The sequence below is a fragment of the Lynx canadensis genome, chromosome C1 (genome assembly GCF_007474595.2).
Source record: "Lynx canadensis isolate LIC74 chromosome C1, mLynCan4.pri.v2, whole genome shotgun sequence".
In the NCBI taxonomy this organism is placed as follows: Eukaryota; Metazoa; Chordata; class Mammalia; order Carnivora; family Felidae; genus Lynx; species Lynx canadensis.
In genome coordinates, this window is record NC_044310.1 from 8578256 (window position 1) to 8595370 (window position 17115).

The 17115-nt window shown below is 56.3% G+C and overlaps 1 protein-coding gene across 2 annotated transcripts in view; it reads left to right on the forward strand.

Annotated features, from left to right (window-relative positions):
- PLOD1 (procollagen-lysine,2-oxoglutarate 5-dioxygenase 1) overlaps positions 1-17115 on the forward strand; it is a 28589-nt gene extending 11474 nt beyond the window's left edge. Inside the window, exons 6-19 of one of the 2 annotated variants that reach the window (XM_030324823.1) lie at positions 740-803; positions 2031-2128; positions 2981-3082; positions 4147-4278; positions 5730-5851; positions 7566-7670; positions 8045-8170; positions 8447-8588; positions 9422-9535; positions 10235-10300; positions 10900-11004; positions 12354-12500; positions 13275-13400; positions 14922-17115. In XM_030324823.1, the coding sequence (XP_030180683.1) occupies positions 740-803; positions 2031-2128; positions 2981-3082; positions 4147-4278; positions 5730-5851; positions 7566-7670; positions 8045-8170; positions 8447-8588; positions 9422-9535; positions 10235-10300; positions 10900-11004; positions 12354-12500; positions 13275-13400; positions 14922-15077 (1605 nt within the window). In that variant the 3' untranslated portion in view covers positions 15078-17115. The other variant, XM_030324824.1, reaches the window with a different exon arrangement.

The following is a 17115-nucleotide window of genomic DNA, read 5'->3' on the forward strand; positions in this document are numbered from 1 at the left end:
AGCCCTGTGCAGTGAACAGGGACCTCAGGGCCGGGCTCCTGGGGTTCAAATGCCAGCTTAACATTTGAGCTGTTAATGTTCAGCTCAACCTCTCTGTGCCCTGTTTTTTAAATTTGTAAAATGTGGTGATGGTGGAACTTTCCCAGAAGGATGTTATTTGGATTGGGGTGCCTGGTTGGCTCAGTCGGTTAAGCATCCGACTGCGGCTCAGGTCATGATCTCGCGGTCCGTGAGTTCGAGCCCCGCGTCGGGCTCTGTGCTGACAGCTCAGAGCCTGGAGCCTGCTTCGGATTCTGTGTCTCCCTCTCTCTCTGCCCCTCCCCTGCTCATGCTCTGTCTCTCTCTGTCTCAAAAATAAATAAAAACATTTTTAAAAAATTTTTAAAGATTAAAAAAAAAAGGATGTTGTGTGGATTGAATGAATTAATGCTTATGTAGTATTTAGATCAGTGATTGACAGTAAAGTGAAAAACATTTGTTGTTATCATGATTGTTATACTTGAACCAGCTGTTGCCTTAGATGCCTTCTAATTCTGAAAGACCCGGGTTCTCTGTGAGTAGAGCCACTGGACCAGTAGATCGCAGGGCTCCGAGCTGTCCTGGTGTGCCAGGGCACAGCGGGTGTTGGGGGGAGGAAGGGGCAGAAGTAGGAAGGCAGGCTCCCCACACTGGGCGTGATGGAGCCCCATCCTCCACCAGGGCCTGTCCCTGCTGCAGCCCAGTGCTCTCTTTCCTACAGGAGCGGATCAACATCACCCTGGACCACCGCTGCCGTATCTTCCAGAATCTGGATGGAGCCTTGGGTGAGCGGCCCCCACGGGGAGAGGGATCCTAAGAGAGTCATTAATAAGGCGATGAGGATTCCAGGCAGGGCCTGAGCCCAAGGAGGAGAAGAGGCTGGTTTCTCTCTGGCTACTGTTCCAGGAGGTCACTTGCCCCATCCCCAGGTCCCAGAGGCCACCTGGATGTCCTGGGGCAGAGCTGTGTTTCCCTGGGGGTGGAGAAAGGAGGGCCAAGAGGTCAGTCTAAGAGCCTGCGGGACACCAGGGGAGGAGGCAGCAATTCAGCCTGGGAGCAGGTGGGCGATGTGCACAGTAGGTACCTGTCCCCAGCCCTGCATCCCTGGTTCTTATAGGTGCTCCTGCTTCCTCTCCTTCCCTGCCCTCCCACCTCCCAGGTGGCTGGCACAGGAAGCTGATGGACATCTTAAGAAAAGAGTAGTTGGAAAAAAAAAAAAAAGAAAAGGATAGTTGGACCCAATAGCTGCTTGGTGATTTTATGGGATAAGTGGAATCTTATTTTTTGAGAATCAAATGAGTCCTTTCCCAGGAAGGTGCAGGAAAAGCCACACCCTTTTGTCTGTGGCTTCTGGAAGCACAGGAACCTAGACTAAGAAGCTGGGTCCTGAGCGTCTCTTGGGGGAGCCAGGCGCTTGCGCAGAGGGGCCCCTTCACATGGTCACCCACACGGAGGGCCTCCCTCCCCAGTGTCTTCCCAGGCCTCTGACGGAAGACTCCTCTGCATTTGTAACTGTTGGATGGGCTGCTACCTCCTGCTGTCTAGTGGGGTCAGAGGATCCGTCAGGATCCTGCCCGAGGGAGTCTCTCCACCAGGACAGGACCTGTCCCCCACCTTTCTCAGGCCTTCCGCTGGGGCTGGCACATTCTCAGTCCTGCTCTCCAGGTCTGTCGTTTGTGGGAGCAGGTGCCCCCAGGCTCTGTCCATGGAGCTTCTCTAGCTGGGATGTTTCAGGTCTTTGTTTTCTCCCATCTCCTGCTTCTGGCTTGAATAAGTAATCACCATAAATACTGGGGGTTGCCATGGATTCTATGCTCATTATGTGCCAGGAGTGGTGCTGAGTGCTTGCCCAACACAGAGCCCTCCAGCTCTTACCCCCATTTCACAGACGAGGAAACTTGAGGCTTGAAGAAGTGATGTTAATAGCCCAGAACAAGCCCTGAGCAGGAGCTAGGACTTGAACTTGGCCTCTGGACCTGATACTGGATGTCTCTGTGCTTTCTGACCCCCAGATGAGGTGGTGCTCAAGTTTGAAATGGGCCACGTGAGAGCGAGGAACCTTGCCTATGACACCCTTCCGGTCCTGATTCATGGCAATGGGCCCACCAAGGTAGGGAGAGGCCCCAGCCCCTGGGGAGAGTGAGAGCAGGGCCAGAGGCTCAATTCTGCTCTCACTGTGACCCCACCGCTTCTCCTTGGGGTCAGAGCCGCCCCCCTGGGCCCCGCTGGCCCCTGGCTGCCTCTGTCCTCACATCTGAGTTCAGCATGGTGACTTGTTTCCTTGCTGTGACAGTCAGTAATGTTCATCCCTGCCGAACCCCAGGACAGAAAGGAGGTCGCTGACCCCATCCAGGCCCCAGCTGGGCTGCCCCGAGTCATCCGTACCCCATCATCCCAGGGCAGACTCGTTTCTTCATTCAGCAAACATTTAGGAAGGACATAAGGCATAGTCCGTCACGAGCAGCACAGACTGGTCCCTGCGCTTCTGGAGCTAAGAAGCAGCTGGGGTGCGGGCCGGACCTCACAGGCCCCGGGGAGCCAGCCCTGGCTCACAGCACACTTCTTCACGTGTGGTCCCCGACCCCCTCCACTCCCCGCACCGTGTCAGAGAGAAAGGGGAGGGTATAATACTAAAGCAGACTTCCTGCCCCCACCTCAGAGCTGCTCGGCTGGACTCTCTGGGGTGGGGGGCAGGCAGCAGTCTGGATTTCACAAGCTTCTGGCAGACCCAGAGATAAAAGGGTATCAGGCTGGAGTCCTCCCTGGACCCCCAGAGCAGCTTCGGTGATCTTCAGGGCACCAGAACATTCTCTCCAAAACCTGCCCCAAATAAAGCCGCATTCCTGTCCCCTTAGAGGGCCGGGGTGTGGGAACACCAGGGGCTGAGAGGGATGTGACTCAGTGGTTACAGGTGGGCGGGGCCAGCCGTACCCCTCATCTCCGACCTCACGTCTCCCTACAGCTGCAGCTGAACTACCTGGGCAACTACATCCCGCGCTTCTGGACCTTCGAGACAGGCTGCGCTGTGTGTGATGAGGGCCTGCGCAGCCTCAGGGGCATAGGGGTAAGGCTGCCAGACATGGGGCGCTTGGTCCTCGCAGATGGGGAGGATGAGTGAGTCTGGAAGAGACTATCGTCTCTGGTGGGAGGTAAAGGGATAACCTTCCTGTCTGGGGTTCCCTCTTCCTCCTCACCAGGCACCTCCTTTTGGAAGCCTTCTGAGATTACATATGGCTTCTGTTCATGCACACCCCCCTGGCCATGCCAAAGTTCTGGTTCCTTCAGCTTGATTCCTCTCCTATAGCTGCCTTCCACTCACTCACAGATCTTATTCCTCGTTTTTTTGTTTTTGTTTTTTTTGTTTTTTAAGTTTATTTATTTTGAGAGAGAGAGAAAGCATGAGTGGGGGAGGGGTAGAGAGTGAGGGAGAGAGAATCCCAGTCAGGCTCTGTGCTGACAGTGAACCGTGAGATCATGACCTGAGCTGAAACCAAGAGTTGGGGACGCTTAATTGACTGAGCCACCTGGGCACCCCTGTTTTGTTTTGTTTTAAAATGTTCATCTATTCATATTAAAAATATGTATATTTTTTTGTTCATTTATTTTTGAGAGACAGAGAGAGATAGAGCACGAGCCGAGGAAGGGCAGAGAAAGAGGGAGACGCAGAATCTGACGCAGGTTCCAGGCTCTGACCTGTCGGCACAGAGCCCAACACGGGGCTTGAACTGACAAACTGTGAGATCATGACCTGCGCCAGAGTTGGATGCTCAACCCACAGACACCCAGGCACCCCCTTAACTCCTTGTTTATGGCTCGCTGCAAACCCATACCAGCCAGGCTGTGTGACAGCAGGCCATCAGCTGGTCCTGGTTCCAAGTCTAGGCTCACGTGATCTGCCCAGCAGGGACCCCCCCCCCCCCCACCTCCTCCCGCTTCCTTCTGCTTCCCTGTCAGTCCCTGCCTCTGCCTGTCTGCACATCCTGCTTGGAGCTCCCTGGCTCAGGCCCCTTTCCTGCTAAGTCTGCACGCCTCTGCCTCTGGCTCTGGGTCCCTCAGGCCACCCTAGGGGCTCGGCAGTGGCCCGGTGGCCACATCGCCAGCCCCTCATGCCGCCCCCTCCCCGTGCAGGATGAAGCTCTGCCCACAGTCCTGGTCGGCGTGTTCATCGAACAGCCCACGCCGTTCCTATCCCTGTTCTTCCAGCGGCTCCTCCGCCTCCACTACCCCCGAAAACAGATGCGGCTTTTCATTCACAACCACGTGAGTAGCAGGCACTTGGTGGGGTCGCCGTGAGGCTTGGGTCAAGGCTCCGCCTCACGGGGTGGCCTGGGACATCTCCGGAACTAACTGAAGCATCACTCTCTGGGCCAAATGGAAGTGGGCGTGGGGCTTGACTTGAGTCAGACTGGCCGGGTTTGAATCCCAGGGCCACTGCTTGTATCGGCTGTGTGACATTGCTCAACCTCTCTGTGCTTCAGTTTTCTCACCTATTCAATGGGGCTAGAATCGTGCCGACCTCGTGGAATTGCTGCATGGGTTAAACAAGTGGGCACGGGAAACACACAGGAGGGAAGGGCAGGCACATGACAGGTGCTCCTAGCTGTCATCATCGTCATTGTTTCTCTCCCTGCCTCAGTCGGTCCTTCCTGATTCGATTGGGTGACAAACTGGTTTTCATTCCCTGCTGCGTACCCTCTGGGGAATCAAGGAGGGCCCTGAGGCCTGCTGCTTTGTGGGGAGCAGGCCCAGGTTCAGTATTCCTAGCTCCTTCCCTCTCCCCCGCTTCCTAGCTGGATAAAGTCCCACCTCATTTCCCTGGCATCCGGGATGCCAGATACGCCGTCGAGTTCTCTCTGTTCTCAAGGTTTCTTGTCTCCCAAATGTTCTCTCATCCGGCAGCACCCCTTTCTGAGACCTTTCAGCCCCGACAGTCAGCATCCCACTCCCAGGGCCCTGTGGCCGCACACTCGGCTCAGCTCTGCCTGTGTCACAGACATTAGTTCAACTGTGCCACGTGGAAACAGGAGAAGGGTGTCAGCCCTGCCCTTGGGAGTCTCCCCGCTTCCCTGGAGACGTGAATTCTCATTTTTTGTGCAGAAAAAGAAAACTGTCACAGGCAGTCTTTAAAGACCTGTGAGCCCGGTCTGATTTGTCGCCTCCTTACAGGAACCCTGGGACTTAGGCTCAGTTGCCCTCCCATTTTACAAGGGAGGGAATGGAAGCTGAGGTAGGTGAGGTGGCTTGTCCAAGGTCACACAACTAATGGTAGCAGAGCCGGGCTTCGCTCTGAATCCTGGGTTTGATCCTAAAAATCCTGATCTGTCCGCTTCCCCCTGCAAGGGGCCTGGGGAATGGACTGTTGTTTTTCAAAGTGCAGTCCAAGGATCACGCGGAGCATTTTGTAGCGAAGCAGGTCCCTGGGCCTCGCTCCAGACCGGCAGAATCAACGACTCTGGATATGGGGTCAGGGATGCTGTCCAAGTGACAGAGGCTCTTAAGAGGCTGGTGGGCCTGGCCTGGTCAGGGATGGCTGGGAAAGGGCACTCCAGGCAGAAAGGCTGGCATGGGCATGGGCAGAGGTCTGGAGATAGGAAAGCCAATGGCCAAGGGTGTGCGAGGAATGAAGGGGAGTGGCTTGCAGGAGCAGGGGTGCTGTGGTCCTGGGGTGGAACCACTGTCCCCATCTTCACCCTCCCATCCCCCACCCCTAGGAGCAACACCACAAGGCTCAGGTGGAACAGTTCCTGGCAGAGCATGGCAGCGAGTACCAGTCCGTGAAACTGGTGGGCCCTGAGGTTCGGGTGGCAAACGCTGACGCCAGGAACGTGGGCGCGTGAGTTGGGGGCTGGGGCACCACGGTCATCTCTGCTGACGGTAGTGGGCAGGGGGGCCGTGGTATCGGGGCATCAGGCCAGGAGACAGAGGAGTTCAGAAGGCTGCGTGTGGTCTCCAGCAAGTTCCGGCCCCTCTCTGGGCCTCAGCGTTCCCAACTGTCAAATGGGGAAATAGGCACTGCCCTGCGAACCTGGGGGCTCCTGGGTAGGGCTGGGCAGTGTCATTTGGGTGCAGGAAGCAAATCAGAGAAAGAGGAAGAACTGGAAAGCCAGAAGTAGGTAAACAAGGACAATTTCGAGAGACGATCTCTGATTTTGCCTTTATTATTAAAACAAACAAGGAATCCCTGTTGACTGTGGAAGAATTAGTCCAGATCCGAGGCTGTGGAACCTCCAGGAAGGTTCTTCTGCCACGCCCACTTGACCCTGAGGTTGTAGCACAGATGGGCGTGGCTGTGCTCCCACGAATTTTACTTCCGAACACTGAAATTTGAATTTCATACGACTTAAAAATAAGTTTTTTTAAACTTTTAAAAAAATGTGTATTTATTTATTTTTGAGAGAGAGGTAGATGGAGAGCGAGCAGGGGAGGGGCAGAGAGAGAGGGAGACAGAATCCCAAGCAGGCTCCGTGCCGTTAGCACAGAGCCCGATGTGGGGCTTGAACCCCTGAACCGTGAGATCATGACCTGAGCCAAAACCAAGAGCTGGATGCTTAACCAACTGAGCCACCCAGGCGCCCCTGAAAATAATTTTTTTTTTCAACGTTTATTTATTTTTGGGACAGAGAGACAGAGCACGAACGGGGGAGGGGCGGAGAGAGAGGGAGACACAGAATCGGAAACAGGCTCCAGACTCTGAGCCATCAGCCCAGAGCCTGACACGGGGTTCGAACTCACGGACCGCGAGATCGTGACCTGGCTGAAGTCGGACGCTTAACCGACTGCGCCACCCAGGCGCCCCTGAAAATAATTTTTTTTAATGTTTATTTATTTTTTGCTAGAGAGAGACAGAACATGAGTGGGGGAGGGGCAGAGAGAGGAAGACACAGAATCCGAAGCAGGCGCCAGGCTCCGAGCTATCAGCACAGAGCCCGACGCGGGCCTCGAACTCACGAGCCATGAGATCATGACCTGAGCCGACCTCAGACACTTAACCAACTGAGCCACCCGGGCACCCCTCATATGATTTTTATGTGACTCCTTTTGATTTTCGTTTCCCCCAACCATTCAGAAACGTAAAGCCATTCCTAGCTCACAACCTACAACGATACCAGGCAGTGGGCTGGATTTGGAGCACGGGCTGTACGTTGCTGAGCCCTGGGCCAGATTAACAAAAAGAGCATAAATTTGTAAGGCTTTTGGTACGGGTGACCAAACTGCACTTCAGAAGGGGCAGAACCGGTTTACCCCCTGGCCCTGGGCGGTGTACGAACCTGTCTGTGGGCCATGTTCTCCCCAGTACGAGGGTTTTCAGGGCACTTGATAGCAGTCGCTGAGCTCCGGGCATTCATCTTGAGAGCCTAACAGCCCAGGGTTTGGGTCTCGGGGTCAAGGCTGCCGGACCCAACCTGCACCAGGGCTGGCCTGACCCCTGTAAAGACCTTTGGCTGATTCCCTGTGGTCACAGATGGGGGCAGGCCTGGAGAGTAAGGCTGCAGCGCTGCTCTGGGACCCTGGGACCCCTCTGCTGACCCCGGAACCCCTACCTGCAGGGATCTGTGCCGACAGGACCGTGGCTGCACCTACTACCTCAGCGTGGATGCTGACGTGGCCCTGACGGAGCCTAAAACCCTGCGCCTGCTGATCGAGCAGAACAAGTAAGGCTGTGGGTGGGCTGCGGCAGGGTGGCCCTCTAAGCCCGGGCCCCCGCTCCAGGCCCCCCCGGCCCCCCGCCACGCCTTTCTTCTCCGCCTTCACCCTGGCCTCACTCCCACCCTGGGCCTGCCCCAGCCCGGCAACCTTGTCTTGGTCCAAGATGTTCCCTCCTCCGTGCTGCAAGCCGCCCCTCCTGCCCTCCGCTCCCGGCTGCCCTGTTGGAGGGAGCACGAACCAGATGGGCCAACCCACCCCCCTCCAGGCCCCACTTGCGGGTTGAAAGGGCACTCCCCCCCCCCTCGCCCCGCACCTAATTAGATCTGCCCCAAACTCCCAGTGGGCAGGGAGACTCCCACTAAGGTGCTCCCTTCCTCAGGAACGTCATCGCCCCGTTGATGACCCGCCATGGGAGGCTGTGGTCGAACTTCTGGGGGGCCCTGAGCGCAGATGGCTACTACGCCCGCTCCGAGGACTACGTGGACATTGTGCAGGGACGGCGCGTGTGAGTACCTGCGGGATGGGAACGCCCTCACCCGTCTTCCCCCAATATTCCCGTCCTTGTTGCCCTCGAATTCCTGCGAAACCCAAAGCAGGGAAGACTGCAGTCAGACACAGGGAAGGACTTCCTGGCAGTTGTCCTGGGCCCATGTGCCCAGGGTAGGGGAATCAAGTCAGCAGTCTTGTGCCCTCCCGGCCTCTGACTGCCTCCTCCCCCGGGGCCCTGATCTCTAGCCTATGACGGCCTGCAGCCCCCTCCATCTTCCTCTCTCGCCCTTAGTGGCGTCTGGAACGTGCCCTACATCTCCAACATCTACCTGATCAAGGGCAGTGCCCTGCGGGCTGAGCTGCTGCAGACAGACCTGTTCCACCACAGCAAGCTGGACCCCGACATGGCCTTCTGTGCCAATATCCGGCAGCAGGTCGGCAGGGCTGGGCAGTTGGCGGGGGGGGGGGGGGGACATTGATGGAGAAGGTGGTCTGGATCGTGTTGCCTTAGGCCTCGAGCTTCTGAGATGCCAGGGCCTGGTGGGGGGCACTTGGGGCATCAGGCATGAGGGTTGGTCCTTAGGGTCCGTGGGGACCATTTTAGTGGACCCAGTTTTCACACCGTCTGTTTTATTGACATTTTCAACACAGCCAAAAAACCCTAAACTCTCCACCTAAATGTACCCCGAGTAATGTGCCAAAGAGACGCCCTTGCCCTCTCCCTGTGCCCCACCCAATATGTTTTTGTGGTTATTTTATTTTTTAAGAATATTTAGTTTTGAGAGAGAGTGCGAGTGAGCAGGGAAGGGCAGAGATGGGGACGGAGGATCCAAAGTGGGCTCTGTGCTGATAGGCTGACAGCAGTAAGCCCGATATGGGGCTTGAACTCACAAACCATAAGATCATGACCTGAGCCCAAGTCGTATGCTCAACCGACTGAGCCACCAGGTGCCCCCGACTGTGGTTATTTTTATTTAAATGTGGCAGCATGATGGTGTCTTCCTGTGCTCTGAACTTCAGGATCAGACACCATTCTTTGCTTCTACACCATCAACATTGGTTCTTTGATTCCCATTCAGTCCTCCAGGAAGCCCTCCTTGATTGTATCCATGTCAGGCCTGGCCGGGTGCTAGGGAGACGAGATGGGGTGCCCGCACTTGGTTCCCTGATCTCCAACTTGATGGACAGAGGAGGCTGCAGCCATGCCTCTCTCTCCTGGGACTGGTGGGGGAGAGGGGCTCTCTTCCATCCGTCCTGTTCTCCCCAGGATGTGTTCATGTACCTGACCAACCGGCACACCTTTGGCCACCTGCTCTCCCTGGACAGCTACCAGACCAGCCACCTCCACAACGACCTCTGGGAGGTGTTCAGCAACCCCGAGGTGAGGTCCTGGGTGGATGGGCAGGGGAGGGAGAGGAAGGGACCTCAGCGAGCCAGTGGTGTAAGGGGACTCCTGCTCAGCCTGAGAAGGGCTGGGGCTCTGAGGGCTACCTGCCACCTGCCTTCCTCCACCCCGGGGACCGTGTGGGGCAGGGTTTGGGCTGGGAGATGCGGGCTCTGGAGAGGCAGCGCCATCTAGTGGAGGGGAGACCAGGAGTCAGGCCTGGGTCTGTGGACCCTCAGCCGTGACTTAGTTGAGCCGCTCGACCTTTGGGGTCTCAGTTATCTTAGCTCTAAAATGGGCATACTATCTCAGCCTCACTCACTTCTGAGGGTGTCGAGAAGATCAGAGGAGGAGAAAGTGGTGACGGCGTTCCTAGACATTGTGAGCTTATGGCTGACTTGGGCACATGCACATACCTGTACGCAGACCTGCACACACACATGCACACGCATGTAGGTACACATGAAGACACCAGCTCCTGCAGGCATACTGTGTGCCCAGATCGTACACCTGCACCCGGTGGGCATGGTGCGTACCCCCTCCCCCAGGCGTGCACACATTCACCCGCATTGCAGGGGGCCTGGGAGGGGGACGAACCCCCTCTTGGAGCGTCCCATGGAGTCGGGCAGAGAGTGAGCCCCAGCTGGCCCGGGCCAGGCCTGAGGACCCCAACCGACTCCCCTCCCCCCACCCCAGGACTGGAAGGAGAAGTACATCCACGAGAACTACACCAAGGCCCTGGCGGGGAAGCTGGTAGAGATGGTAAGGACTGGGTGCCTCTGGGAACAAAGGTACTGATTCACTCCCTACACCTGCTGAGGGGGATGGAGGGCAGGGGAAGGCAATTAGCTGCCCCAGGAGAGAAGGGGAGGCATCTTTCTGTGCTCTGGAAGCACTTGGGCAAGAGCATGGGCAGTGGGCTGGTCCTTCCTCCTGTTGGTACTTCCCAGCTGGAGTCTGCAGGGGCCTCGGGACCTTGGGTTGCTCTCCTGGCCCAGGCGAGGAAGAGGAAAATGTCCCCAAATGTGGTCTCAACCGTGGACCAGGGGCCAGTAGTAAGAAACAGTGCTTCTCTATTTGCCCTGAAGCCTGCTGGGCTGTCCTCCCTCCGTACGCACATTCCCTTCCTGGCTCTGCCCCGGTAGTTCTGTGACCTTGGCTGAGAAAGACCAGCTCTGAGCTCAGTTTCCTTCCCCCTTTAGCAGCTCATGGACCAGGGTATGGGGAAGGGCCTGGGCCACTTGAGGGGCCCTGCCTGTGGCGGGTTCCACAGGGGGGTGGGGGAGGTGGGGGAAGAGGCAGCGAGCGGTGCCACCCGGACCCGTGTGACTGAGTCCTCCCCTCCGTCCCCGCCCTCCCAGCCCTGCCCAGATGTCTACTGGTTCCCCATCTTCACGGAGACGGCCTGTGACGAGCTGGTGGAGGAGATGGAACACTATGGCCAGTGGTCTCTGGGAGATAACAAGGTGGGGGCCCAGGTGCCTGGGCTGGGAAATGTGGGGGAGCCTGCCCTCTGGGACCTTTTCCTGGCAAGCTGGCCAACCTCTCTGGGACTTTGTTCGCTTGTTTGTTTTAAGTTTATTTATCTATTTTGAGAGAGAGAATGAGCAGAGGAGGGGCAGAGAGAAAGGGGGCCAAAGGATCTGAAGTGGGCTCTGTGCTGTCAGCCTTGAACCCACAAACCGTGAGATCATGACCTGAACCGAAGTCGGCCGCTTAAGCGACTGAACCGCCCAGGCACCCCTCTCTCTGGGACTCTTTCGGGTGGTGCTCTGGCACTGAGGAGTAGGGGATTTAAGAAATGGGTTGGAGTATGGGTCCCCAAGCTGCCATGACCGCTAGGTGACTTTGAGCTGCCTTAATCTCACATTCTAGATTTCCAGTTCCTGGTTTGTTATTGGAATGATTTAGCTTCCTTTACCAGATTGGGTGTATAATGGGGGAGGAACAAGCAAGTGTGGGATGAGGAAGAATTAGGGACGTTAAGGCCACATTCACCAGACAGCAGAAGCAAGTGGCATATTGGATTGAGAGGCTGTGTGGTTCCCTGGAAGAGGAATCCCGTACCTGAACTCATCTTAGAAAGTTCAGGGGGCATTTTTAAAGGCACATGAGGCCCTGGGCCTGTGTGCCTCAGAGCCTGGCTAACCTTTGACCTGGCAGCTGAAGTAACCAGTGGTCCGATTACCAGCCTCATCCACATGCTTTGGTGGTGAGATCATCTTCGGAGGCCAGGAACTGGCATAGCCCATGCTTTCTGGGGTCTGGCCAGCCTTTGTGCTCCCGGGACCAGGTCAGTGCTGGGACCCTAGTGCCTGAGTCAAACTGTGACCCTCTGCACCTGTTTTTTTCTGCGGTGTAGCAAATCACCAGGAAGCCTCAACAGCATAAAACAACACCCATGTATCATCTCCGGGTTTCTAGGAGTCCACATGTGGTTTAGCCGGGTCCTCTGCTCAGGGGTCTCTCGAGGCTGTAGTCGAGGGGCGGCCAGGGTTGGGGTCTCAGGTGAGGCTCGGGGTCCTAATCCAAGCTCCTGTGGCAGAATTCATTCCCGTGCTTCCTCCAGGCCAGCGGGAGAGTCTCTGTCTTCAAGATGTTCATTTAAAGGCACGCCCGGGGCACTCTCCCGTGTGATCAACCCAAAGTCAACTGACTTGTTACCTCAGTGACATCTGCAGAGCCCGTTCGCTTTGCCCTCTGCCCTAACCTCATCCCATCGTGTTTACAGGTGGGGTGGGGGCGGTTGGGCAGTCCACACACCAGGCGGCCGTCTTAGAATTCTGCTTACCACGCTCGCCTTGGTCACTTCCAGGACAACCGCATCCAGGGTGGCTACGAAAACGTACCAACCATCGACATCCACATGAATCAGATCAGCTTCGAGCGGGAATGGCACAAGTTCCTGGTGGAGTACATCGCCCCCATGACCGAGAAGCTCTACCCAGGCTATTATACCAGGGTGGGTATGCCTGGGATGTAGCCAGGGAGGGGATGGCGGGGGAGTGGCTAGGGAGAGGAGAGTGGGGGGAAGGAGAGAGAGTGGTCCCAGCCTGCGGGAGAGGCCTGAATGTTTGGTCTCCAGGTGGGAGTGAAGTCTCCTCCCATGGTGGGGGCGCTCTGGAAGAGTCCAGGGTAGGGGCAGCCCGCCTTGCCTCCAGCCTATGACATCGCTCCTCTGACTCCTTCCTTCGTGTCCTTAAATCCTGCCTCAAGGATGCCTCTGCCCAGCTTGCAGACAAGCCCCCGGCTCGCTGGCCAGCATACTCACTCCTCTCTCAATTTCCCTTTAGCTCCCCACTGAGTACCTGTTGACTGCCCCTTTGCCTTTTGCGCTCCTTCCCTCCCTTGATCACCGCCTCACACACAAGACTTTCTCCAGACACCTGCTTTGACTGCCTGGGCACTGCCCTTGACGGACGAATCAGCAGCCTGCATAGTTGCCATAAAGGGTTGTAAGGATGAGCTGCCTTCCTTCTGCCCTAGCTTCCCTCCCCTCCTCTCCCCTCCCTTCCCTTCTCTTCCTTCCCTTCCTTCTGTCCTTTCCCCTCTCTGCACATCTTTATTGAAAGCCTTCCCTGTGCCAGGCAGGGGGGAACACGGCGTTGAACAAACCTGCCCTCAGGGAGCCAGCATCCCAAAGACTGCGTGAGGGGCCCCTCCTCTGCACCCCTGCCTCTCCTGCTCTTCAGCGGCTTCTGTCCAGCCGCTTCTCTTTCCCACCCCCTTGACACAGGCCCAGTTCGACCTGGCCTTTGTTGTCCGCTACAAGCCAGATGAGCAGCCGTCCCTCATGCCGCACCACGACGCCTCCACCTTCACCATCAACATCGCCCTGAACCGGGTCGGCGTGGATTACGAGGTGAGCTGCTCACAGGGTGGTTGGGGCCGCGGGGCCTGCGGGGCCCAGTGCCCAAGAACCAGAGAGAGAGAGAGGGTGCCAGGTCTGTGAGGGAAAGGACTTCAGACACAGTGGAGCGTGGGCACGGGAGGTCAGAGGTCAGACTGTGTAAACCGGCACCTGCCTACCTACTCACCAGCTCTGTGGCCTCAGACATGTTTCTTAGGCTCTCAGTTTCCTCCTATCTTAGCTGGGAAAATGTAGAGGGCCCTCCACAGAACTGCTGTGACAGTTCCCTGAGCTCATTCAGGTGGTTGCCTATGGGAACCCGCAGTAAGTACTCGAGGCCTGATAGCTGTTGGTGATAAGGAGATTAGGGTTTCCATCAGTCTCAGAAGGAAAAGGCTGCCTTGGAAATGGCAGGACGGGCTTAGTCTGGGTGTGGGGCTCAGGCTGGTGGTTGGAGGGGAGAGCCGGGGAAACCAGGAGGACGTGGGGTGGAGAGGGGACAGCTCTGGGGGCCTCAAGGTCCCAAGGAAGGCCTCTAGGTGTGCTCAGCTAGGGAGTCATTCATTCATTCATTCATTCATTCATTCGTTGTTCATTCACTCATTCCTTAAGCTGCTATTTTTAAAAAAATTTTTTAATGTTTATTTATTTTTGAGAGAGAGAGACAACAGGGGAGGGGCAGAGAGAGAGGGAAACAGAGAATCCAAAGCAGGATTCACAGTATTGGCACAAAGCCCGACGTGGGGCTCGAACTGGCAAACCATGAGATCATGACCTGAGCCAAAGTTGGACACTCAACTGGCTGAGTCACCCAGGTGCCCCTCTTTTTTTTTTTAAGCTGCTATTTTCTAAGCATTTTGGGGGCTCAGTCCTGGGCTGGCGACAGTGAAAGACACCCACACAAGCATCCTCTAATTTTTTTGAGAGTTTACCACGTATCAGGGGTTCACCTAGGGGACGGTTTTGTCCCCCCACCCCCTGGGGACATTTTTGGTTGTCACAGCTGTGGCGGTGCTACTGGCATCTAGTGAGTAGAGGCCAGGGGTGCCCAGGGCAGCCCCCCCACAAGAGAAAGTACCGCCAGAACTGTGTACTTAAAAAATGTTTATGATGGTAAAGTTTCAATTACATACATTTTACCACAATTTAAAAAACGGGGGGTTTTCTGCCCACACATGTCCATAGTGCTGAGGTTGAGAAACCTGGCCCTGAGCCCCTACCTGGATCATCTCACTTAATTCTCATGACCCTGTGAGGTTCATGCCTGTTTCCTGGGAGGGGAAACTGAGGCCTGGGTTAGTAAAGCATGTAGCCAACCTTTGCCCAGGGCTGCCTGACTCCAGGCCAGTGCTCTCGCTCCCTCTGTCTTTGCTGAGTTGAGTGTCCTCCTTAGGCAGCTGTGGCTGTCAGTCTACAAGGCATCCCCGGCAGACTGGGCTGAGGACACTGGGCTGCAGTGGCTCAGGTGGGGGATAGGGCGGCGGGGGAAGGGCCCAGCTTCCCGTGGGAGAACTGACGCTTCCTGTCTCCCAGGGCGGGGGCTGTCGGTTCCTGCGCTACAACTGCTCCATCCGAGCCCCACGGAAAGGCTGGACCCTCATGCACCCCGGGCGACTCACGCACTACCACGAGGGGCTCCCCACCACCAGGGGCACCCGCTACATCGCCGTGTCCTTCGTCGATCCCTAATTGGCCAGGCCAGCCACCTCGGACCTCTTCCTCTTTGCCAACAACCACTGCCGGGCAGCACTCTGGGGCGTCGGGGCCCCAGGGAACCTGGACCAGCCTCCAGGCTCTTGACCTCCATTGCTCTTGGAGCCACCATCGGAGAGATTTGGCCACGAGCCAGAGGCAGAATACACCTCCTTGGCTGGGGCTTTCCTGGTGCTCTGGACCCAGCCCAGGGAGGCGCCCTGTAGTCAGCAGTGCATGTTCATTGCTTTGTGGCAACTTGTCCTTTCCCACCCATCTTCCTGAAATACCCAGTCCTCTTTGTCTGCTTCTTCCATGGGGCGGGACTTGAGCAGAACAAGGGCTTAACCGGCTGCCCAGAGGTGCTCTAGGTGTGAGAAGGGAGCCCTGGAGCTTCTCCCGGGCAGAGCTGCAGCCCAGGACTTCTGCTCCCAGCAGACACAGAGACCGGATCAGATTCACGCCCCCTCCCTGCCCCCAGGACTGCCGAAGCCCCTTCCTCCGTGGCTCCTGTCGTGGGAGCAGAATGTTGTCCCCTGGAGATGATGACTCAGAAACCCCCCTGGGAGACAGGAAAGGCATCGATGCCATAGCTCCATCCTCTGCGTGGGGGGAGGGAGTGAGATGTCCGCACACTGCAGTGAATCACCCTGTCCCGATGCCTCTGGAGAGAGGGACAGACAGAAACAGGAGAGTTTCTATTAAAGATCATTCACACCACAGAGTGGGAGATGCTTGGGTGAGTGACTGTGCACGTGTCCGAGCGAGTGTCTGCAGGGAGAGGTTTAAGAGCCCGTGGCTGGCAAGAAGGGCTGTGTCAGCAGACCGGGTGGCTTGTGTTTCCCAAACCCAGTCACGTATGATCCCGGTGTCATTTGTGTGTTCCGTAAAGCCTTACACGTGAGCCCGGCGCTGGCCGCCTGGGGCATGCTTCATCTCTGGAGATCTGCATCAGAGAGAACTCCTGGTGGCCCCCACCACACCCTGGACACACTCTTCTTATAGCACTGATAACACTTCGGGGTGTTTATTAATATTGAGGGCCAACCTCTATCCCTCCCTTGCTGTGGGCTGGGCATTGTGTATGTCAGGTGCTCAGCCCTCTGGGGTAGGGGCTGTCATTTCCTTTTTTTTTTTTTTTTTTTAAGTTTACTTATTTATTTTGAGAGAAAGAGCAGGGGAGGGACAGAGAGAGAGAAAGGGAGACAGAGAATCCCAAGCGGCCTCTGCACCTCCAGAGCAGAACCAGACGCAGGGCTCAAACTCATGAACCACGAGACCATGACCTGAGCTTAAATCAAGAGTCAGATGCTTAACCGACTGAGCCACCCAGGCGCCTCTGTCATTTCCTTTTTATAGATGAGGAACTGGAGGCTTAGGAGAAGCCAGTTCAGGTCACACAAGTAAGCGTAGGGAGAGGGGTTTGAATATGACCTCGCTAGAAATCTGGTCCCTTGCTCCCCGAGCCGTGGGACAGAAATCAGAGCTGCAACACGGTTCACGGTGCCCAGGAAGTGCCAGTGTCTTCTGTGATGCGGTGCTTCTGAGGCTGAGGGTGATTTCTCTCCCCAGGGGATATTTGGCAATGTCTGAAGTCATTTTTGGTTGTGACATCCAGGAAAGGGGTGGGGGGTGGGGTGTTATCTGCATCGGTGGGCAGAGGCCCGCATACTCTTAAACACCCTACAATGTACGGGATGACCCCTGACCCAAAGCATTAACTGTCCCCAAATGCCGGCAGTGCTGAGACAGAAGCCTGGTAGCAGATGCCATTTGAGTGGGGCCTTGGAGGGGGACAAGATTCCCAGTAGTGGAGACTTTCCAGGCCAGGCGGCTGGAGCCAGCAAGGTGCAGGGTGGCTGCTGTTGGCTGGGGGGAGGGGGGGGGTTGTAAAAGCTCATTTTCCCAGGTTGTAAAAGGAGGATTGGACTTCATGGCTTCAATGTCATTGATGGATTTTGTGTATGCTTTCTAAAGATAATTTTAAGTGTTTGTGTTTTTTAAATTGACTCACAGTAAATTCATATAGTGCAAA